The sequence below is a fragment of the Drosophila subpulchrella genome, chromosome X (genome assembly GCF_014743375.2).
Source record: "Drosophila subpulchrella strain 33 F10 #4 breed RU33 chromosome X, RU_Dsub_v1.1 Primary Assembly, whole genome shotgun sequence".
Lineage (NCBI taxonomy): Eukaryota > Metazoa > Arthropoda > Insecta > Diptera > Drosophilidae > Drosophila > Drosophila subpulchrella.
In genome coordinates this window covers 18,072,246-18,095,958 of record NC_050613.1, presented here as the reverse complement: position 1 = coordinate 18,095,958, position 23,713 = coordinate 18,072,246, and the positions used below count along the sequence as shown (strand labels likewise).

Below are 23,713 nucleotides of genomic sequence, written 5' to 3'. Positions count from 1 at the left end.
CTAAAGTAAATAAATTAAATAGAAAACCTATTAAGTTAGTTTTATTGTAATAGGTCACTTTTCTACACATAAACTTTTTCAGATTAATTTAGGGATAAAACAACCAAAAATATTTTTAACATGGAGTTACATTTTCTTTTACTAACCTTTCAAAAAAAAATTTACTTTTAAAATTATTTAAGAAAACAATCTAATAACTCTACTATTTTGAAACCAAATAATATTATTTACTTATTAAAATCATTTCTATATTGTAAATATTCACCCACCTGATTGCGAATGTCCTTCTCGTTGTGGGGGACCTTCTCCTTGTCGGCAAAGTTGTTGATGCGCAGCTCCCATCCATGGTTCCAAATATCCGCCAGTTGCATCTTGATTAGTTTGTATGTGCCATTCTCACGTATTTTCACAGAAAATATCTCAATGGTCTCGGGCTTGGGTTTATTGTCTGCAATCGAATCAGACCAGAGAAATAAAATTAGACTGTGTGCATATTTCCATTAACATCAATCTAGGCAATTTCGAATTGTTTCCCTGGCAATCTACCAGAACCCCACGAACAGGTGCATCTGCATCCCAATGCAATGTTTGTAAACAAAAATTGTGGAATTCAATTCAGTTAATAATAATATCAATTGATTTTGATTATTGATCATCGATTGATAGATTTTGCACAGAACCGCCAGGAATGATGATAAACTGTGCGGTACAAGGTGAAAATGTGTGGGATTTACTGGCAAATGCCTATAGATAATTTGTAGTTAGGGAATTTTTCTTATAAATAAGGTAATATTGTTTGGATAATACATCTCAAACAATGGTATTTTTGATATTTTTAGTACCAAGATCCCAGAAACACTTGGAATTCCGCGTATTATATACCTTATCTCGTAATACTTGGCGCTTTTGGGAACTCTTCATTCGGAAACCTAATGACATAATAGCAATCACAGGCAACCAGGATGATCATGAGGTGCTTAAAGTGTTGATTGCACAATTCGTTATGGCAATGGCGAATTAACTGCCATGCAATAATTAGCACTCCTTAGTATTTAACACTCGGCCGCCTCTGCTTCTTCCTGCTCTAATGGCATTTTTCGGCTTAATACATGTTGACGTTCATTTGTTGCCATGTCCATCCAATTTGCGGCCTTTCAAATTGTTTAGAGCCTTTGGTGGGTGGCTGACTGAGTGAGTTGTTCGATTGTTGTGGCAGTATTTTTGAAAGTGAGTTCCCATAATTCCCATTATCTCACTAATTACATTCCATTAGAGACGGGCAGACTTTTTTGGGGCTTTAGACTTAGAGCAAAAAAAATCTAAATGCATTTCTCAGTGAGCTCACCTCAACGTTAATCTAATTAATGCCTTTTTATAATATTCCCCATAATACCTAAAATGTTTATATAATATACAAAAAGAGGGGTTAAAATATGATATAAAACGATTATAATATTCTTCATAATATTAAAAGTGATTTTTTCATAGACTTTATAAATCTTAACTTTGAAATATCATACGAAAAAACGTTTATATTTCGATTTTTACCGAAAGAGATGATACATTTTTAGTAATACAAAGCAAATATAAAGGTTTTATAGCATTAAATGATCACTTTATAAAAAGATTCTACTCGTAAACCGCTCTGTTTGGTGCAAAAAAGCCGTGTCACCTGAGTGCCCCTCAATATATTAACGGATTTAATGCATATTTGATTTTCTCCAACGCTTTCTAATGCAAGATAATCAATCAAACTTGATACCGCCCGTCAGATGCGAAAGGGTGGGCGGGATGTGAGGTAATGGGCGTGTGTGCTGTCACATGTACGTGTCCATGGAGCCATAGTAAAAATATAGTGGATAAGCACGCATGCGCAAGGCCCACCGATTTCCACGGCTTCGTAGCCCCCAGATTTGCCCCATCCACTCGTTGGCTATTTAGCTCTTAGGGGGCCGTACATGGTAATCGCACAAGTGCGGGTAATTTGCCTTTGGACAATAATCAGTGGCTGGCCAATAGAGCCATGGAAACCGATTAGCGCCATGCATTCTGGGGTCTTATTGATTGGACGGGTCTTTCGCTGCACTGCACTGAGCCCTTTTGTCGCCCAGAAGAGCTCCCATTATCACGAATATTTGCATATGCACATATTTGCCACATACAAATCAGGTTAAAATAATGGAGCTGAGGCACGAACATTGTCTTCGAGGCGAATCAAAAGTGTGTCGCCTAGCAACTTAAGTTACCAGACCCATTACAATGGAATCAATCAACTTTTACTATCTATCATTGTCTTTTTTTCAGGGTAAACAATATTTTTGGGTTATTTGTAGGTATAGAATTAGATATTTTTAACATCTTATATATCTTTAAATTTATAAACGGATCAAATATAATATTTTAAGCTTATATAATTATAAATTACTATTTTTGGATAATAATGTTAGTGTTCAATAATATACATATAAGATATGTTCAATATATATGTTCAATAATGATAAGATCATCTACATATATTTCTAATCAAGTGAATTCATTCAAATAGTTATTACTATATGATCAGATCCAACGAATTAATTGATCTCTCATAAGCTAGTGCTATTTGCGTGACCCATGCTGTGGCGTATATGTGCAAATGCACCACACTCTTCCGCTCTCTTTGCCGCACGTGTGGTGGGTTATTGGCCGGCACACGAGATGCAACAGTCGTGTGGGCGTGGTGAGTTATGTGGCTGTGCAGCGAAGCTCACCACGCGCCACCCAGCTCACACACACACACACACAGTGGAGACCCGTCTGCGCAACCATTATCATAATCAAAATCTCTTGCTTTTCACTTCTCTGCTTTCCTTCCCGGTTTGTTGTTGTTTTTAGCCACTTATCACTGTAGCTCACAGTGGTTGCTTTTAGTGCACAGTGCCCACTGTACAGTGGGAAATGTGCGTGACTCGAGGCACATGATGCAAAAGTCAGCCCCTCATTTGCTGTGTTTACTTTTTGTCTACTCTTCTTTTTTTTTTTGTTTGGTTTATTTATTATTTACTTCTCTTTCGTTCGCTTTTTCGTTTTCTTTTGTTTTTTGAACTTCGGTTTTGGTTTTTTTTTTACCTAAAAGTTTGGAATGTTCTAGCAGCTGTCGGCGCAGCATAGTGAATGCCCTCTGCCGACGCCGACTGCGCTGCCAGCGTCGCATTTGATAAGCTGCTTGTTGTTTTTGTTGCTGGATTCTCTTTGCGATTAGATAAAAATGTATATGTATGTGTGTGTGTTAGCCATTCTAGTGCGCATGTGTGTGATGTTTGTTTATTGAATGACATTCTACAATTCTACAATAATCCCCACATTCACCCAAAAACCCTTAGATTAGTTTAATGACTCTCTGACGTCCGAAGTTTAGTGATTAATCATCAACTAAAAAGTTTGCCAGGTATTCTGCCGCCAGTTTGCATCCTTTTGTGGGATAAACCACAGTGGAACCTCAATAAGTTAAACACTTTCATATATCTAACGCAAAGTACAATAAACTCTGAGCAAACAATGCAGGAAATTAAATCTTAAATGCTAAATAGGGCAGGCAAATATTATGGGGAACTTTTTAGGGGACTTAAATAAAACCCCATATAAACTTCTGGGAGATTACCAAATTATTCCATAACTTCAAAGCGCATTTGTCAACAATAATACAAGATAACAAACCCCAAAATCACAAAAAGTAATTCACATAGAAATATTTAATCCCAGTAACACTTGCTGCTTATAAAAATGCATGTGATCAAGAAGTTTGAACCACGTATGTACGTCTATTTGCTCTTTTTGCACATAATGATTTAAAAAAAAACAAAGTAATACAGATTGTATATGTATTTAGATAATAGATAAGACTATTAGAGTCACTATATTCGGATTTCGTCAGAATAAATAAGCGTAAGCGTTTTTACCCCTTTCTTTGTTATCTTCTCAATTAAAAAACTGTTTTTACTTGCCCTTACCTCAACTTAAAACAGAAGCTTCGTGTCTAGGGAAAAATTTATCAGGTATTGTTTCCTTAAAAACTTCAATCATTCTTAAACCATTTTTGAATTAAAAAAAAAGTTTATGATGATAGTATGAAGCCACTCTTTAGCAAACATTTTCTGTCAGAGTTCTACTCTACCTCAATGCAGAAATTTTTTTTATTTTCTGAAAAGTTAAAAACAACTTTTTTTTAAAATCATTTGAACTTAATTTTGTATCTATGTATGTATTGAGCTCTAGTTTTTTTAGTTGTATTAATATTATTAACTTATCAAATGTATATAGATATGAGAAGTGTACATAACCAATAAACCTGGGCTGTCTCTTTAATACAATTTTTTTTATTTAGTTTAGGATTCTTTCTAGGGACAATCACAAAATTTTATTTTTTTTTTATATTATGATGAAAATATAATTTTTGCAACGCATTATTTACTGATCCAAAAAAAAAAATGTATAAGTGGGAATATGCGATTTAACTCTTGCTTATTTTTCTCTCAGTGTTTATCGGGATGGTTTTCCTACTATTCTAGAATTTTGTTTGTTTTTTTTGTGTATGCACCACTGCACTCACCTTTGGCCACCTTGCAGAGTACGATGCCGTACCAGGAGGCGACTGGCGTCTCGTTCTCGTCCTGGGTCTCCAGGAAGCTGCTACCGTTGCGCGGGATGACCAGCCGCTGTGGGTGGGATTGGGATTGGTTTTGCTTTTGGGCTTGGTTTGGTGGGGTCAGGGTCAGGGGCTGGGCGGTGAGGGGGCAGTCGAGCTCCTCGAGGGCGTCGACGTCGATGTCGGCATCGCCGGAGGCGGCTGCTGCGGCCGCTGCGGCAGCACTGGCCGCAGCCGCCTCTGCTGCGGCGCTGCTGCGGATCTCTACAACGAAGCCGCACTCGACGACGGCGCAGAAGATGCGCTGCTCCTCGGGCTTGAACCACTTGGATTCGCGCAGCTTCTGGACGGCCACGCTGCTGCCGAAGGTGGCGCCCACAATGCCACCGCCGGCGACCTTCTGGTGGGCGGTGGGCGGCATCAGCCGGTGGGCGGTGGGGTTCTGGTGCTGCTGCAGTGGCGGTGGCCAGTTGGAGGTGGGCGAGCTGGGCGCCGACTGGGAGTAGCCGCCGCCGCCGCCGCCGGTAGGTGGCGCCACAGCCGGCTGATTGTTGTGGCCCTGCAGTGGCCACCATTTCAGCGAGCTCACAAAGCTGTTCGAACGGTTCATTGTGGGCGTGGGCGTGGGCGTGGACGTGGGTGGGCGTGGGCCCCCAACTTTCACTCGAAAAAAATTGAAATGCACTTTTCCGCGCGTTTTCCGGAAAAAACCTCTTTCTTATATCCCTCTGAGTGTGTGGTTTTTCACTCTATTTTGTATTTTTTTCGGTTTTATTTAATTTTTTTGGCATTCGCTCCAGTTCTCTCTGTTTATTTACGCTTCGATTTGCTTCTTTTTCTGGTTTATGTTTCTGTTTCTGTGTTTTTTTTTCAGTTTTTTCAGTTTCTTTTTCAGTTTGCCACACTGCACGAAGTTCGAGTTGTTTCGGTTTGGGTTTGGATTGGGGTTTTGGTTTGGGTTGCTGTTGCTGTTTCTGGCTTTTCGTGTTTTTCGCTGCTGCCTTTCAGGTATTTCGCCTTATCCGCTCGTCGGTTTGCTTTTTACAAATACCAATGTTTTCGGGCCAGCCGCTTTATATGGCTCTGCCCGACCTCTGCCGCCGCTCTGCCGACTTCTCTCTCGCGGTGCGCCCAAGCCCTCTCCCCGGCTCTCTTGCCATGTTAGCTAACAGCGGGAGAGAGCCCGCTGCAATGTTGGGGCACTTAACAGCACAGTGGTCGAATTCAAAAAGTATTTAAAAATATATCTCCAATATTGACCGCACATGTTAGAAAATAATTAGATAATAAAATTAATTAAGATAAATGCTGTTCCAAAATACAGTATTTTATATCGAACCCTAAGGGGTATTTTCTCGTCCGCATGGTACATTTAAAGTCGGACTAAAACCTATGGGAACTTAGAGTTTAAAGTGGTCTTTAAGTTTGACATGCAGACGAGATAACGGCCCTAAGTGTAATAATTATGAAGCCCTAAAATGACTGAATTTATACAATAAAAGTAGTTAAAGAAATAGGTGTGGAAGAAAAAAAAATTTCTTATGAGATTGAAAATACTAATTATTCCCAAATGTACTTCAAAAATAATTTGATAATTATTTAATCATTCATAAATATATATTTGATATAATTTTAACTCACTAATTTGTATGTGTAATATTAGAAACACATATCGAACACATATCAAAATTTCAGTTTTGCCAAGGGCAACAACCACTGTTCACTGCAATAACCTATTCGCATTACAGGCCATCGAAGACGGTGAAAAAACATGAAATTCGTGTTTACAGCGCCACCTTATTAAAGTCTTCTTTAACACAAATTGTAAATAAACCAGCATGGATCAGTTTTGCAATACTAAAATGGCAAAGCTACTCAAAAAGCTTGCTATAAGCCATATATTTTCCTGGAAATCTAAAAACTACATTAAAAATGTTTCAATGCTATCATTTTAAAAAGCTTTTTTTTTTCAAAGAGAAAAGATTTACACACTTTTATGCAAAACATGTACTTGCATTAATATCAAGAAAACTATGTAAAAACGTACTGCAACCCATGAAAAAACGAGTAAACAGTTCTCAATGCTGTTTATTTCAACCGCAACTGTATGTTTATTGCAAATTTTGCGAATAATAAAATAACATAAGTGCAAATAGTAATGAAATGCAGACTGCCGAGGGGAGAGACTCGGTCTAAAGATAAATAAACGGAGAGCGAGATTATTTATAACCGAAGCCGGTTTATTTCGGAGAGAAATCTCGTTTGGGGAGCGAGAGAGCTCTCGCCTTTCAGACCATGGTGAGTTTGGGCTCTTTGCCATGCACAGCACACCGCACATTATCCACACAATTATCTATTCCACGGCGATTAGGCTCATGTTTCGATCCTTGTTGGGATCGTGGGGGCTATATCCTCCCCGATTCGCTTGCCACCGATTTATTATTTATGGTATCCGATTGTAATCGTTATTAGTTGGGTTTTTCTTCATATTTTGTTGTCGTTTTTCGCTAACGTCGCAGTTGATAGTCACGAACCGAACCCCAATTCGAGTGCCCATGGAACCGATTCGCCAATACGTCACAGACCAGGTAAATTGATTGATGTGAGTGGGGGTTTATTGCCTGTTTGCTAATGGTTTGTTTTTTTGACTCGATTCGACATTGGTTTTGGGCAGATCCCGAGTTGCGGGATCTAAGATGGGCCATGTGATCGACCACGGGCAGCAGTCGATAATTGAGAACCTGCCGTTCTTCTTACACTGAAAAAAATTTCGATCAATATGACCCTCTTTAAACAGTAACAGTCGGAGTAAAAATGTTATTGGATCTCCAGCATATCATATAACGAAATACAACTTGAAAAACTTTGGGACCTCAGGTCGGTTTTGCCCCACCCTTCCGCGTAGATAGCTCCCTTCGTTCCTAAACATATACAATTCTGTATTTCTTCTAGTAAAACTTCCAATCCTAAATTTTTAGTCATATTTTCTAAACAAAATTTATATTTTATATTTTTCTTCCGGCTTCTGTAATCTACATAGCTTTTCAAAATATAGTTGTTTCATATATTCGAACAATATTCCTTTAATTTAGCCATATGTCAGGCAATAAATTGATTTTCCTTGAGAAATTGCTGAGAACCGAGTAAAATGATTGATACAACAAAATTGCGAATTTCGGAGCGCCTAAAAATAAAATTGCGGGCTTCGAAAATGGGAGCACGAATGATTTTCGTATTTATAGCAACGCTAGAATATTTCGACTGTGCAAATATTTAATAGTGATTTGCTTGGTTGGTCATTTTAAATTGCCCTTTACTATTTCCAATTTCCAATTTACAAATTGAAATTCAATTCAGTAAACATTTTCTACGAATTTCAGGGATTAACAAACTTTATTCGGGAAATGCAAATTGAAGAGCCCATCTCATTTCTAAAGCAATTGTACCCTCTTGTAAACAAAACATAATTACCTTGAATTTTCCGCAGTAATTAAACCCTGAAAGAGTCAACAAACCACGCACATTAGTTAACGAGCTTTTCCCCAACCCAAGTTCTCTGGTTTTTCCTCTATTTGCAATTGCAAACAATGCAGTGCATCACAACAGGCTAATCGTATTATCAGATGGCCAAAGACCTTATGCCCTCACCAACTATTGAGGCCCTTAAGTAGTACATACATAAATAATGTATAACTGCTGCACAAAAGAGAAAATGTGGAATTGCTATACCCATTAAACGAATAGTAAGATGGGTATATTGTATTCCTGCGATCTTACAGGACTTAACAAATATATTTAACCATAAGTTTCAATAGAAATTATTTACCTGATATTATAAAAAAAATAATCGATTCTGATCATTTTTAAAAAAGGTATACATGCTTGCATTTATAATATCGCGCCTTTAGGTAGGCAAACTTTTTTGATAATACGATAATAATTGGGTATATTGTATCCCTGCGATCTTACAAGTCTTAACAACTATTCTTTCCAATAAGCTTAAATTGAAATTATTTACCTGATGTTAAAAAAATTTATCGAATCTGATTTTTTTTAGAAAAGTTACCATACATGGTTGCAATTATTATATCATGCCTTAAGGTAGGCAACCTTTTAGATAATAATAATAATACATATATCATATACCAAGTTATCATAGTTTGGGATTGAGAAGATCCTAGTTTATTTATAGACTAATAATACAAATACAAGGCATGCCTTTTTCTCTGTGTAATACTACAGTCCTTTACTACAAATCGCCGCATCCCATGGATCGATATCGTAGAGGCCGGGGAAAGCGACGAGTTTAAAACTTTTCGTAGTGACGTAGTCCCCAAGTTTGATATCTCGAGAGTGCGATTCTGTTTTTTTTCCGTATATTTTTGGGTGCTTTTTCTCGTAGAATGCGAGTACGAGTGCGTGTGTGCGTTGTCACGTACGGCGAAATCCGAATCGGTTCCATTCGACTTTGGGTTCCGAGGGGAGGGAAGAGCACTCGACTAATTTGACCCAATGCCGCTGCTGCCAAAGCTTTTAAACTGGGCCAAAACAGCCAGCTGAGGCAACAGAATCGGAAAATGTTTTGGGTCAGCTCTTTTTCACATACTTTTGCCATTTTCTTACCCATTATTATTATGTATCTGCAAGATACATGGTAAATAAGGCAAGTAGATGGTAATAATATGTGTTAAAGGCATTACAACTTCTTTGCCAAGCAGTACAATCAGAATTTAATTATTTTGTATCCATTTGCCAACTAGAATTTTATCACACAAGGCTATCAACTGCCTTTATTATGACTACCAAACAAACAAGTTTGAAAGATTTCGTGATAATGAGTAATTATTATATGCCTGCTAAAAATATGAATGAAATCTGTTCTATGTTTAGCACAGCTATCTTTAAAATGTTTGCCCAAGAACTTATCATTCGTTGCTATTTAATCTAGATCGTCGATGTGGAAGTAGTTTTAGAGCTTTGCTCTTTGGTTATAAAGATTTTCTTGATAATTTTCATTGATAAAACTTTGAAGGCGAATTCAATTTTCTTTAAGAACCTTGAGTTTGCTAAGCTTTTACCTAAAATATACCATATATAGTATGGATATTGAAGATTGAAAAAGATACAAGATAGAAAAGAAAGGGTTACTTAAAATTCTGCTACTTCTGTTTTGAGATCCTAAAGATGTTATTATTATTATTTCAGTTTAAGTGGCTTATATTTGAGAGCATCTTAAGTTCGAATTGGAGGCCTTAGTTTTGTTTTTCGTGTTTTGTTTTCGGCTCAAGTTTTTTATCTACTCTTTTTACAGTCGGCGTCTTGCGGCTGACGGCTAAAAATAGATTTTGCAACTCGCTGTTTTTGTTGGTGGCTGCTTGCTGCTGTTGTTGTTGATTTTTCTCCATATCTATTTATAGTTTTAACCTTGGCTGTCGACGGAAAACGTCGTGGAGAATCGCAAAGTGGGAGTGGAGGGGGGTGGCAGGTGGCAAAAAAGGGGGTGGATGGTCCGCACTGTTGTTGTCTATTGACGGAATGCTCTGAGCTTCTAATTAGCGAAGCCGGTCCAGTTCACCACCCCCTGGCCCACTAACCCAACATATTTACAGTCGTGGTCAAGATAATAGAACTATATTGAAGGAAAAAAAAAATCGTATTAAAAAATATATATTATTTAGTTTACAATTTTGTATAATAGTTGTTATTTATTATTCGTATTTTTAAGTTTGACAGCAAAATACTTGGGTTTTGGAGAACTTATAGGGGGTGTTCCAAAACCGACCTCCTACTCAAAATACAAACCTGGGTCGCTTTCGCTAACAATTTGTGCTACCCATTAATATTATAACTATCTTATTTTTATTATTTTTATAGTTTTGACACAGAAAAATGCATGGTTCTTGAATAGATTTTAAAGGTATATAAGGTATATTTTGGGGTTCAGATGATCACTTCAAAATTTTTCTTATTCAAAATTCTTTTTAAAATATTGCTATCATAAGCATAACAATTTTGTTTTCTCTATATAGTTAACAAATGGTTAGTAACACTTTAACCAGGGTCGCCTTTGCCCCAAAATACATATACCAAATAATGGTACCCACTAAACCTTACAATATCCGATACTCTTTAAAATATTTACTCAAAAATGTCATGTTAAAAGTTCACGAACTTGTTGAGTGCTGCCACTTAATCGTAAATTGCAATGTATATTCTCTAGTGCTGGGTGGGTGCTATTATTTTGACCGCTGCTGTGTCCCCCCTGCCAACCACTTGCAGTTCCTCTAATTGCGATGCAATTTGCTTATATTTATGTACCTTGCAGTCTTGTTTTGTTCTTCTCGTTGCAAATTGCGCAATCAAATTGAAAGCACTGCACGTTAGGCGCATGTGTGTGTAGGTCAGTGCCTCATAGAACTTACTATTTTGGCAAAAAATAAAAAATATTCCTAATTAAAATAAAAAATTCAATAGCAGGAATATGTATATTAAACAAATGATATAAGAGAGATATTTAAGCTTTACCATGATTTTTTTTTATTATTTCTTTAGTTTTTATTATTACTTTTACTTAAGATGAGTGCTAAACGTGACTGTTTTTCACAATCTCGTACTTGAAGTTTAAGTACTATTTTTTAGTGAGATTATATAAGATTGCTTAAAGTTTTTCTTGCCGTGTCACGAACATCGAACCTATTTGTATTTACAAATTCGAAAGAGTATTTAGGGGACGTCACGTTTTTCTCTGTCATGTGAATATTTGCCCTGGCTTTCTGTAATTTATTTTAAGAATTTGTGTGCTGGTTTTCAATATTCAAGTACTTATTTTGAGTATTATGTACTTATTTTAAGTATAATTTGATAAGATTACAGTTAGTCATATGGGGGCTGACTTGGCATTTTCTGTGTGTGTTGAATGGCAGAGTATTTATTTTCGAAAGAGTATTTACCAAACTGCCTTACAATTTGTTTATATTTATACAAAGTTGCGCTTTTTTCTGGCGGCTGGCATGTTGTTCGAAAAATAAGAGAACAAGAAATAGCCACCTGAGCTGACTGAACCACCTGTATTTGTTTACCTTTTGTGGGGCTCCCATTGTTGTTGCTGCAAATGCACGGGGCTTCCGAATCGGGTTGCATAAATAATAATTATTATTAAAAAGAAAAAAAATGTATGAATGAAAATCGAATAAATTAAGAAATTAGTCGGGAGCTTAGACCCGGTGACAAATGGAAGTCGCGTACGTGCGCCAATCTATCCATCTACTTAGGAATCCGCTCACTTATTCAGCCAAACTCACAGATACCACATATCTACTATCTAAATTCATAAATACATATAGTTATTTGCATGTGGAGTATCGCCTCGGCAGCCAAACTCGTTTCGTTTGGGGACTTAAAGGCTTCGTTTTGCGCATTTTACCGGCAAATGCCTTCGCAATCTGGTAATATCCAGACTTTGAGCTCCAGCCAGACCTCAGACATCCGTTTCGCCCACTCTATTCTTCTATACTTTACCCCATTTCGTTCTTATATTAGTTTACTTTCTTTTGTTTTGACTCCCCTGACTACACAGACGAAAATCGTAGCCATATGGACTATGAACGTCTAGGGTATTTCTATATAATGGACACCGGATACACCCAAATTACTGAAAATACCTTTTGAAATAAAGTATTTAAGTACATTTGTAAACATTATTCAATATTAATTTCCAATAGAAAGACAGAAACCTGTTGTTACATTGTAACATTGTATACACAAATGCAAACTGGATTGCTGAGTTTAATATTAAAAGCTGGTTTACCTCCTTCAATTTTTCGTAAAATTTATATTTACCAACTAAACCTAAAGAAACTAAACAAAGAGTTTATGAAATGGGTTTCGTGGGTCTTATTACTATAAATAATTTTATTATGATATATGTATGTACAATGTACATTGCAGATATATGTAAATAAGTAAAACTAATATTTAATGCTAAACTATATTTCCACTACAAAGTTTTGGGGCTTGAAGATATGTAGGGTAGAAAATTCTTTTCAATATTTAGATACAAACCATGTCTGAATTTTTAACCATTTTTCATTCCATCATATCCCTTAAGTTTTAAGACCTCTTAAAATTTCAGTGAGAGATCATAGAACTTGGGTGACATTTTTCCCCGTGTGTTCCTGTGGTGGGCGGTAGGTTTTTTTCATGGGTGATTGGATGGTTGGCTGGCGCTTTCAGAGGGCGACAATCCAAAGTTCAAGCCCGCGACCCTCTGATGGATATACATAGATGGATGTAAACAAACCGGAGTGGGAAAACTACCCATGAGGGGACAAAAGAATCGAAGGAAAAGGAAGGTATGTTGGGGATGTTAATGGTGATGGTGGTGGGGATGGTGATGGGGATGGGGATGAAGGTACCGGCGAACACTTTCAATTGAGTGCCTGTCTAGTTCGTCTGTCAACGTGAACAACAACGGCATTCACAATGCCCCAGGTCAAAGCTTGAAAGCTTATTTGATAAAAATACAGCATTCTTTGCACCCAACTGGAATTCCATTCAAGATGTCAAAAGACAAACAATAAGTGGAGGAAAAGTATGGACTTGGGAGAAGGAAGCGTTTCCAAAGCCTATAAAGTATACATATATCTTATATATATCATCATATATCAACTGCTCTTTATTGGAACTACAGCTTTAAAGTGTTTTAAAAATGTTATTACATATATACTTATGTATTTGGAATCCTATGGATAACCGATATATTAGCTCATGATCCGGCCACTTGTGGATCTAAGTACATATGTTCATATAAACATACAATGGTATTATGGGATTTTGGGCTCTCAAGCCCCCGCCCCCTCTCCACCCCCTCTGGCCAACCACTGACAGCATTCGTCGACGCATTTTTTTTTTCTTTGATGGCTATTTTCAGACATTTTATAGTCATGCAAACGAGACACGAGCACAAAAACAAAGTGAAATAAAAGACAATACAGACAGATAAATGAAAATATGCTAAAAAGAGTTGTTTTTGTTGTCGGTTATTTTAACAGCAGGGGCGCTTCCTGGTGAAATGCGAGGGGGGTATTTTAAAGGGGACTTTCGTATGGCGGAAGGACCTGCTCAACAGATGTACAAAAAACAATCGAATAATAAAAAAACAAAGTCCCTCATAAGAACAGAATCCTACAACATTTTTTAATACTATAGTATCATCCATCTGATATTCAAGTATGATCCATAATCACATATGATTCAAGTAACATCCACACATAATTCACAAAGGATCCACAATCAACTCAAGAATGATACATAATTTATTTTAATGTTTCTTTAAATAAATTCAAGTTAAGATTCATAGTTGTTTCAGATATCATGCATGTATGATCCAAATTCTTGTTGCGCATGATCCATATTTGAATCAAATATGATTTATTATAAATTTGGGTATGATCTAGAATAGATTCAAACATGATCCATAAATTATTTGAGTATGATCCATAATTGATTAATGTAAAATTCTTAAATCATTTCTTTAAAATCTTAAATCATTTCTTTCTTTCAAAAGATATCCATTATTCATTTAATGGTTTCGAGTTAGGATCGATAATTGGTTAGGTATTATGCATATAATATTTAAGTATGATCCATGGTCTATTTATTTATGGTTCTTTATAGATTTATAGATCGCTTGTTGGTTTTTTTTAAAGTACTTCTTAAAAACGAATGTTTCCAAAACTAAAAATGTTTTTCTAAGATCATCATAATTCTCAAGTTGAATATCGAAATGTGCATATTTTTATCAAATTTGTGAATTTAATTTTTTATGAGTGTAAAAATAAACTATATTTTTTAATTCGCCGGCCGCCTCTTGCTCTCTCTCTTTCGCTCTCTTTCCCCGAAGACTCTCTCTGCGGCAATCTCTCTGGTTTCTCTCGCTGGTTGCAGTGTATTCACCTTCGCCATCTGCAAATTGAAGAAAAGTTTGTTTATTTATTTTATTTTTCTGTTATTTTTCATTTATTGCACATATGTTTGTTTGTGTTTATGTGCACAACTTGTTGGTGGTGCCAAAATAAAAAAAAAATGCAAAAGTTCGTGACTGTTTTGATGTTTTTTCATTGAAATTTGTTGACTTGCAAATCGTTTGGCAGTTTTTGAATTTTTGCTTTCTTTTTTTTCTCTGGCGAATCTTTGCTTGTTTTGTTTACATCGTGCGATTCGCTCGGTTTATTTGTTTTGCTCGTAGTTTTTTGCCAAAATGCCATAAATTGCTCTCTACTACGTCACACACAATCGTGTGCAAATTGTTGTTGCCGCCACACCTCCAAAAGCCAAAGGCAACAACAACAACAAAGGAACTTGGAAACTCACCACACTGCAAAACTCGGTTCTCTCTTTTGTCGATTCTGCTGGTTCGGCTCCCTCTCTCTCTCTCTCTTTTGCTCTCAATTCCTCACTCAGGACTTTTCTTCACTCCCCTTTTTCCCCCCTTTCATCACCCACTTTCCCAATTTTTTTGCTCTTAAAATCTGCCATTTTTAATAGCTTTTTTAGCTGACTTTTTTTTAGAAGAATTTTACGACCTGAGCAGATTGCCATATTCGTTAAAAGGGTTTTCAGACGGTGAAAGATCACAAAAGATAGAAATACATATGTGTAATCGTTTTTGGTTTAAAGCTGCTCTATAAGTTCTTTTAATTGAAAGTACTTTAAGATTGTGAAATACAAAAGAATTATAAATGTTGTAATGTTATAATTATAATGAGATGGTTTCGAATAATTATTTAAAAATGCATCTTTGGTATTTTCTCAGGACCGGTTTGTTATTATATTTTATAAATGTGCATTATATTATCTTAATTTTGTTTTTATATCAGTCAAACTAAAAGGTTTTCCATCTTAGTCTTAAGTTACCAAAATTATAAAATCATATTAAAGAGTACTGAAAAGATATGCCTATGTATAAAGTTGTTAGATGGAAATATCTGACTATCCATATGTATTCGCACATTGTACACCCATCCGTATCGAGTGTATCTTTCAAGTCTCGCCGGGATCAGTGGAACTGAGGTTCATCAGACTCGCATAACTCACGCGCCACCCACCAAATCCCACCATTCACCGTCCACCGTCCACCTCCCACCATCCACCATCCCAATGTTCAAATTCGCATCCAGCAACCTCGAGAAAAACGTTTTTGCCTCAATGCAAACGCTCGGTAAATTGCATCTGCGGCATTTTTAATTACCAACATACAAACGCTTCGTAAATTTGTAATTTATATACCACGTTTTTTTTATTTTATTTTGCCACGCATAGAAAAAGATATATACACACGATTGTGTTGGCGCCAGGAAAACGTTTGCCGGAATTTCGACAAGGTTGCTGTTTTCGGTTTTGGGGGCTAGTCCCGGGATTTCTGGGAGGTCAAAAAGTCTGATAATTATTATAATACATTATTTATCAGATGAGATCGCTTTCAAAAATCTAGATAGTACTGAGAGCACAATATCCTTTTAATGGATGCACATTCCTCTAGAATTCACTAGATTTTATTTATTTCGGCAATCATTTTTGAGATCTTATGCTCAAATGCTTGTGAAAGCACAATATCCTTTTAATGGATGCACATTCCTCTAGAATTCACGAAATTTTATTTATTTCGGCAATCTTTTTTGGGATCTTATGCTTAAATGCTTGTCTAGATGCCGATGTTTTTGTAGATGCAAATGGATTGTTGTCATCGTGGCGACTTTTTGGCAAGGTGCCTGTGAAAAATAAAATTATTTAAATTAAATTCGTGGCATTTTTGATTGGCAAAAGTGCATGCAATTTCCTGCTCAATATCACACAGGCAAATATATAAATATATTTTCAATCCCCATATTGATGTGTTCTTTCCGCAGCTTTTGTTTTTATTGTTGTGGCTCTGTTTTCATGTTGATTAAATGGCAATCGAGAATATTTAAGGGCATTATCTGCTCGAATTATATTTCGTTTTCTCGCCAGCTTCCTGTTTCTATAATAAGATCATGTGCAAATGAGCCAGATATGAAATTGCGGGTCTTGTTTACCCGTGTGATTGATAGCCCTGCACCTTATTAGGAAAAAAGTGCATTCGATTCGATTGTTCTAATAGAAACCCAAGAAACCTAAACCTGAGTGGTCTTATCGGGATCTAAAACTGTCGAGCGCACACTAATGCCCACAAATGTAGGTGGCGCTCTAGCTGATATTATTTTACGACTTCGATCGAATTAGTCCCCAATATCAGTTGGTCTACGAGTACAATGTTCCACTCATGCAGATATAGTATAAAGCTCGTGATCTTAGTCAGTGCGGAATGGTTAGTCACGGCTGATGCGACTGATGAAATAATGCCTAAGACCCGGGCAAATGAGCCGTAACCCCCCCTACATCATCTGGTACTAAAACTCAAAAGAAACGGAAAGTTCCCTCGGTGTACGTGCATTTTTATATTATTTGCACTCCTATCAGCTGGCCTAAATCGCATATTAATACGAAAGTACATATAGTTTAACTTGGTTGAATATTTTACAATGTGTTATATACCTATTCAGACCTGATTAGCGGGTGGGTTCGTAAAACACATGACCACAGAGACGTTAGTTTAATCAGCGACCTTGAGATAGTGATTGGGAAGTGAGATAAAAGACAATTAAACGGCGTTGTCCGGAAATAAGGACTTTTAGATAGTGGAATTGGTGAAAATAGAAGTGCAGTTAAATGGTCTTGTAAAAGGTATTCGTTATCTTTCAGAAAATCAAGAAACTTTTAGGAAGTTATAAAACCGGTAACTCCCGTAAAAGAATATACTACTTAAAACTGCGTAGAACAAGCATCTGATTTCATTTATTATCATGATACTATTTTTAAGTTGATCATACCTAGCAATTTTGATAGGATTATTTTATAATATCAATATGATTCCCCTTCAAGTTTCTTTATCAATATGACTGAATGACCAGTGTGTACCGATGGGATTGTTTGTTTCCCTCATTATGGTATTGCGATTGAGGTTATACTATGATGATTTATATCCGTGCAATATCTTTTGAAGAATTTCGCCTATATTGCCAAATGAGCGATAAGCATGCATGTATGCATTGTATGTTTATCGGTTATCGCACTGGCTATCGTAATGACCGTAAACGCCCACCTGACGTCATCTGCTGAGATAGTGAGATAGTGAAACCGATGCACGATTGCGTTAGTCTGTTACTTTTACCACTAACTTCTCTCCGAATACCTCTTCTATAGTCCCCATCCGGCAGCATCATAAATAAACCACCTCTTATTTGCACATACATATGTGAGCGAATCATATGCAAGTAGATAAGCTGCATAATAAACCGCATTACGAGTGGGTTGTAAAATGTGGACCTGTGGGTGGTGGGTGCTTGGACAAGGCGGGCAATGCGAAAGTTCTTCTAGTGCGCAGTTTGCTTGGCACCAGCTTGCATGGCATTTGATTTCAGATTGGATTGCAAGCGCCATTATTGGATATAGATATGGGATGAGGTCATATATTCTGATTCCGAAACGGTTGGGTTTGTGTGGACATTGTAGTATATTGCTAGTCTTAGGTGGTAATCCCACAATAAAGGTTTTCGCGATGATAATTTATGCCTAAGGGCGACCACCTTTCGCATACTCCATTCCCACGCTTGTTATTTCTGCAAACAGGTCTACTTAAACTGATATCCCAACGAAAATAACCCTTTTCAAGTACAATTCAAACTTAAATAATACCTATTCTTAAAAAAAGATTTTATAACATTTAACTCAGATGTCATATAATATCATTATTGCTCCCTCATTATTATAGCTCAGCTTTCAACCGATTCGCTTGGGTTTCTTGGGTATTTCTTTAAAAGCGCCTACGTGTGTGTTGTCACGTCCGCCTTGAATTCACCTCGTCTCATCTTACCGCCCCTGAAAGCGTATTCCCCAACCCATAAAAAACAAAATCCACCACGAGCCGAGATGAACCCGAAGTTTATCAGCCCGAAGAGTCTCTCTTTTTTGTCACCCATCCTTTGTGAGTGGTGAGTTTTTAGTTGTGGAGGCAGGACTCGCGAATCGAAATAGCGAGAACAGGGATTTCGTACCCAGTACTTGTAAAGTCGGGGGAGATATTGTTTTAATATAACCTTTAAAAAATTCCAATATTTTTTATCCTTAAATACCTAATATCATAAAGATCTCTATAGATGTCCTTTTGTATTCATAGTCAAGCTTTATTCACATATTTTTCTAAACCCAATTATAATTCCATATATATTCACAGCTATAATGACCAGTGTTAAGATTTTTATTTTGCCTCCCCTATCTCCATGGTATAATAAATCATAGGATATCTTTTAGTTGAGCTTTATGCAGTTTTAAGGACACCTAGTCAGTGAGACGCCTTGACCCACTGCAGGGTCAACGACTGCAGAACACAGCTGGATGGGATGTGGGTCATATTTGTAACCGTTAGCCGCCTTTCAAGACCCCCGTTGCTCCATCAGAAAAGTCCCATGCCGAGCAAACGTCATTAATCCCCTCTTTCAGTTATGTTTTACTCAAAAACAGTGGGCCCTTAAACTTAAAAATAAAAAAATGTTTTCAATAAGAAAAAACCTTGCTTTAAACTGTAACACTTAACTACTTAAGTACTCGGAACTTTTGGGGATTTAGCACGGAACGTAAACTGTTATTCAATACCTCTTATATAATAAATTATTTGACAGATCATGAATGTTTAAAAATTTTTGTAATTCACCAATTGGGTTAAAATATTTTTAAATTAATTTTTTTTTAGTTTTCCTTATTAAAATGTTAATAATAAGTATTATTTTCAATATACATACATATAACTTAAATTGGATAAATACGTTTTATTTCTGATTATTTTTATAAAATTGAAAATATAATACATTTATAAAATGTTTTTATAATAATACATAAATATTGGTTATATTCAGTATTATGTTTGAACATTTAAAAAATATTATTTGTAGTTTTCAAAAAATTATCATCCGATATACATATAAGCTATTTATACGTCTTATTAGAATCAAAAAACTTATTTTATAATCTGGGTTTTGAAAATAATGATCCTTTATTTTGAGATTGGTCTTTAATATCCCTTTTTATAGAGCATATCTAACCGAAGGCAACCTCTCCTTTTCAGATTGTGGCCCGGCGACATGACCTGAAGCTGATCGTGACCTCCGCCACGATGGACTCGAGCAAGTTCGCCACCTTCTTCGGCAACGTGCCCACGTTCACCATACCGGGACGCACCTTTCCCGTGGACGTGATGTTCAGCAAGAATACCTGCGAGGATTACGTGGAGTCGGCGGTGAAGCAGGCGCTGCAGGTCCACCTGACGCCCAACGAGGGCGACATGCTGATCTTCATGCCCGGCCAGGAGGACATCGAGGTGACGTGCGAGGTGCTCGAGGAGCGGCTGGCGGAGATTGAGAATGCTCCAGTGCTGAGTATCCTGCCCATATACTCCCAACTGCCATCCGATCTGCAGGCCAAGATCTTCCAGAAGTCGGGCGATGGGGTGCGCAAGTGTGTGGTGGCCACGAATATAGCGGAGACCTCGCTGACCGTCGATGGCATCATCTACGTCATCGATTCCGGCTACTGCAAGCTGAAGGTCTACAATCCGCGCATCGGCATGGACGCCCTGCAGATCTATCCCATCTCGCAGGCCAATGCCAACCAGCGGAGTGGTCGAGCCGGACGCACAGGACCCGGTCAGGCATTCCGGCTGTATACGCAGCGCCAGTACAAGGACGAGCTGCTGGCCCTCACCGTGCCGGAGATTCAGCGCACCAATCTGGCCAACACGGTGCTGCTGCTCAAGTCGCTGGGCGTTGTCGATCTGCTGCAGTTCCACTTCATGGATCCGCCGCCCCAGGACAACATCCTCAACTCGCTGTACCAGCTGTGGATCCTGGGAGCCCTTGACCACACCGGTGCCCTGACCACGCTGGGCCGGCAGATGGCCGAGTTCCCACTGGATCCGCCCCAGTGCCAGATGCTCATCGTGGCCTGTCGCATCGGCTGCAGTGCCGAGGTGCTGATTATAGGTATGGGATCTAGGTTAAAGGGGGGTTAACTATAAAAGCAAACTATATATGTTACCCATTCTCTTATAGTTTCCATGCTGTCCGTGCCCTCGATTTTCTATCGACCCAAGGGACGTGAGGAGGAGGCGGATGGAGTACGCGAGAAGTTCCAAGTGCCCGAGTCGGACCATTTGACCTACCTCAATGTCTATCAGCAGTGGCGCCAGAACAAGTAGGTCAATCCCCGCTAGAAATGAGCCTTACTAATTCTTTCACCCACAGCTACAGCTCGTCGTGGTGCAACGAGCACTTCATCCACATCAAGGCGATGCGGAAGGTGCGCGAGGTGCGGCAGCAGCTGAAGGACATCATGACGCAGCAGAACCTGAACGTGAAGAGCTGCGGCACCGACTGGGACATTGTGCGCAAGTGCATCTGCTCGGCGTACTTCTACCAGGCGGCCCGGCTCAAGGGCATCGGGGAGTATGTGAATCTGCGCACGGGCATGCCCTGCCATTTGCATCCCACATCCGCGCTCTACGGACTGGGCACCACGCCCGATTATGTGGTCTACCACGAACTGATCATGACCGCCAAGGAGTATATGCAGTGTGCCACCGCCGTCGATGGCTATTGGCTAGCCGAGCTGGGTCCCATGTTCTTTTCCGTCAAGGAGTCCGGTCGCAGCGGGCGGGAGAAGAAGAAACAGGCAGCCGAGCATCTGAAGGAGATGGAGGAGCAGATGCTGAAGGCCCAGCACGAGATGGAGGAGCGCAAGCAGCAGGCGGCCGAAAGGGAGGAGCAACTGGCCGCCAAGCAGGAGATCGCCACACCGGGTAATGCCACGCCACGTCGCACGCCTGCCAGGATTGGCCTTTGAGCAGCTGACTGATCCCGGCCAGAATTCATCTGTGTAAAACGTTCGTTCTTTCGTTCGTTCTATTCATTTAGGTTCAACAAGTTTTTTTTGCTATACATATATACCCTAATAAAGAATCATTATAAACTGAAGACAGAGAAGGGCTAAGGCGCCCGCTAGTTGAGGATACATGGCGCCATTCTCCGCAAAGACGCACTTGTTGTCCTCCAGTCGATGGGTCGAACTGCAGGTGCACTCGCCCCATTTGCAGACCATGGGATCGGGTGCGGGTGCGGATGCAGATGCCGTGGCATTTGCCTGCTGCATGGGCTTAATCCGGCACTCGCCGTCGTGGTGACAGAGTGCTCCGAAGGGCACTATGGGCTCGCAGGAGATCCGCTCCCGATTGCTGTTCTCCTCGGGGTACTCCACCTCATTGGACACCTCGTTGACTACCCTTTTGGGGTAGTACTGCGGTCCGCAGACGCACTGGTGATCCAGGCACCGGCCGCCGGCTCCCAGGTTGATCTTGCACGGCGAACTGTGCTCGCAGCTGTCGCCAAAGGCGGATCCCGCGATGCACTTGGTCATGTTGTGGTTGTGCACGAAGTTCTCGGCACAGCCGCACTTGCCCAACTCGGTGAGGCAAATGGAGGCTCCGCAGCTGCCGCAGTGCTTGTCCATGGTGCATCTGGATTCTGCGGAGATGGATAAATTTAAATTACAAAAGGAAAACATTTTCAAACAAAAAATATTATATCGGGAAATATTTTTTTGCGCTATATGAACTTTATATATTGGGAATAACTGCTAAAGTAACCCCCCTATATAAAAAAAAATTACAGAATACTTCTTTAAAGATTACGTAAATTTTAAAAAATACTACATTTCTAATTATAGATTAGTGTTGGAAATCATTGGCTATTTCGTGTTCTAGAACTTAAAAACCTTGGAAAAAGTAGACATTTCTGAAATTAAAATCCAATATTATAGAGCGATTTGGAATAAAGTAGGTTTCTATTAGGTGTTTGAACTACTAATGATATATTTTTTTAATGTACATAAGATTCTCGCAGTGAACATTCTATTTCTTATCTGTACCTTTGCAATTTCTATAACCTTGGCCTTACATTGATAATTTGTAAATGGGTTAAGTTAGATTCACGACTCTTGATGATTCATCTGCTTCAGGGAATTTTTAAAAATAATATCGTTACAATGTATTGTAGATTAAGACTTTAAATTAACTTTCAAGTAGTTTACTCGGGATATAAAAAATGTATAAATTAACTTTAAAGTTTTTTGGCCAGATTATAATATATGTATATAAATAATCTTTAAGTTTTTTGGTGGGGATATAAAAAAATCATATTATATAAAAATTCCCTGGGAACTTAGTTCTTCTATTAATTGAGATGATTTCTCTCAGTGTACTCACGCAATACAGCCAGACAGTGTCCCTCGTGGAGCTCAAAGTGGGTGGGGCAGAGGCACAGGCCGCCGGAGCAGGTGCTGAAGCGATCCGCCAACTGGCACTGCCGCGGGAACTCACAGGCGCCGCCCAGCGAGACAACCTTAGGTAGGCAGCGCCTGCGGTCCTCGCTGGGCACATGGCCCTCGGAGCAGAGGCACTGATCCCACTTGGTGTGGCACAGGGCGTTGGGCATGAGGCAGGGACAGGGGCCGCCCACGATGTTGGTCAGCTTCTCCTCCAGCGGCTCACAGGGCACCCGCTGCCCGGTGCCACGTGCCGTGCAGATGCACGCCATGTCCAGGCACCGAGCCCGCTCGAACTGGACGCACTGTGCGTCCGAGCTGCAGGACAGCTCCAGCAGGTCCTCCGCCCGGCCAGCTGCCGGGAATCCGGCCAGCAGCATCAGGATCCAGCTGTGCATCACCTGCATTTTAATTCACTTCGGTGGACGCACGTTTCCCAACTGCAGTGGAATCAAACCGTTACTCGGGGACCATTGGAAAGCTCGGCTGGAAAATGTCATGTCTATCGATCGATCATCGGATTAGATCACATCAGTGCTGCCTTTTTGTCCTTTTTCCACACAGATCTCTTTCTTTATAAAGGGTAAACACCCCCAGTCCTTAAACTTATTTAGGATATCACTGGATGGGAGTTAAGACTCC

At 39.0% G+C, this 23,713-nt stretch overlaps 3 protein-coding genes and 1 long non-coding RNA gene across 7 annotated transcripts in view; 1 reads left to right on the top strand and 3 right to left on the bottom strand.

Moving 5' to 3' along the window:
• Positions 1-5,681, bottom strand: part of LOC119557886 — an 8,541-nt gene extending 2,860 nt beyond the window's left edge. For all 3 annotated transcript variants that reach the window (XR_005220123.1, XM_037870889.1, XM_037870888.1), the window contains exons 1-2: positions 4,589-5,681; positions 270-448 (exon numbers count right to left, since the gene is read on the bottom strand). Coding sequence is in view for 2 of the 3 variants with exons in the window: in XM_037870889.1 (XP_037726817.1) it covers positions 270-448; positions 4,589-5,234 (825 nt within the window). In the remaining variant the exon portion in view is untranslated. The remainder of the gene's footprint in view (positions 1-269; positions 449-4,588) is intronic.
• The window catches only part of LOC119557884 (pre-mRNA-splicing factor ATP-dependent RNA helicase PRP16), a 27,622-nt gene extending 5,896 nt beyond the window's left edge, over positions 1-21,726 (top strand). The window contains exons 1-4 of one of the 2 annotated variants that reach the window (XM_037870886.1): positions 7,089-7,212; positions 19,824-20,736; positions 20,806-20,947; positions 20,998-21,726. In XM_037870886.1, coding sequence (XP_037726814.1) covers positions 7,180-7,212; positions 19,824-20,736; positions 20,806-20,947; positions 20,998-21,595 — 1,686 coding nt within the window. In that variant the 5' untranslated portion in view covers positions 7,089-7,179 and the 3' untranslated portion in view covers positions 21,596-21,726. Of the gene's footprint in view, positions 1-7,088; positions 7,213-19,823; positions 20,737-20,805; positions 20,948-20,997 lie in introns of those variants that run through there. The other variant, XM_037870885.1, reaches the window with a different exon arrangement.
• On the bottom strand, positions 9,893-11,212 carry LOC119557889. The gene is made up of 3 exons (XR_005220124.1): positions 11,150-11,212; positions 10,943-11,045; positions 9,893-10,253 (listed from the first exon to the last, which is right to left on the bottom strand). It is a non-coding gene; the product is annotated as an uncharacterized LOC119557889 (long non-coding RNA).
• LOC119557885 (multiple epidermal growth factor-like domains protein 11) lies at positions 21,637-23,535 on the bottom strand. The gene is made up of 2 exons (XM_037870887.1): positions 23,013-23,535; positions 21,637-22,272 (listed from the first exon to the last, which is right to left on the bottom strand). Exons 1-2 carry the CDS (start codon positions 23,476-23,478, stop codon positions 21,701-21,703), a joined length of 1,038 nt encoding a protein of 345 aa, XP_037726815.1. The 5' UTR covers positions 23,479-23,535; the 3' UTR covers positions 21,637-21,700.
• Between the last annotated feature and the right edge of the window lie 178 nt (positions 23,536-23,713).

Excerpts from the sequence above, each read along its gene's own strand:
- LOC119557885 (XM_037870887.1), bottom strand. The coding sequence starts at position 23,478 with ATGCAGGTGATGCACAGCTGGATCCTGATGCTGCTGGCCGGATTCCCG. Across the intron at positions 22,273-23,012 it reads ACACTGTCTGGCTGTATTGC|AATCCAGATGCACCATGGAC; the intron begins GTGAGTACACTG and ends CCATCTCCGCAG.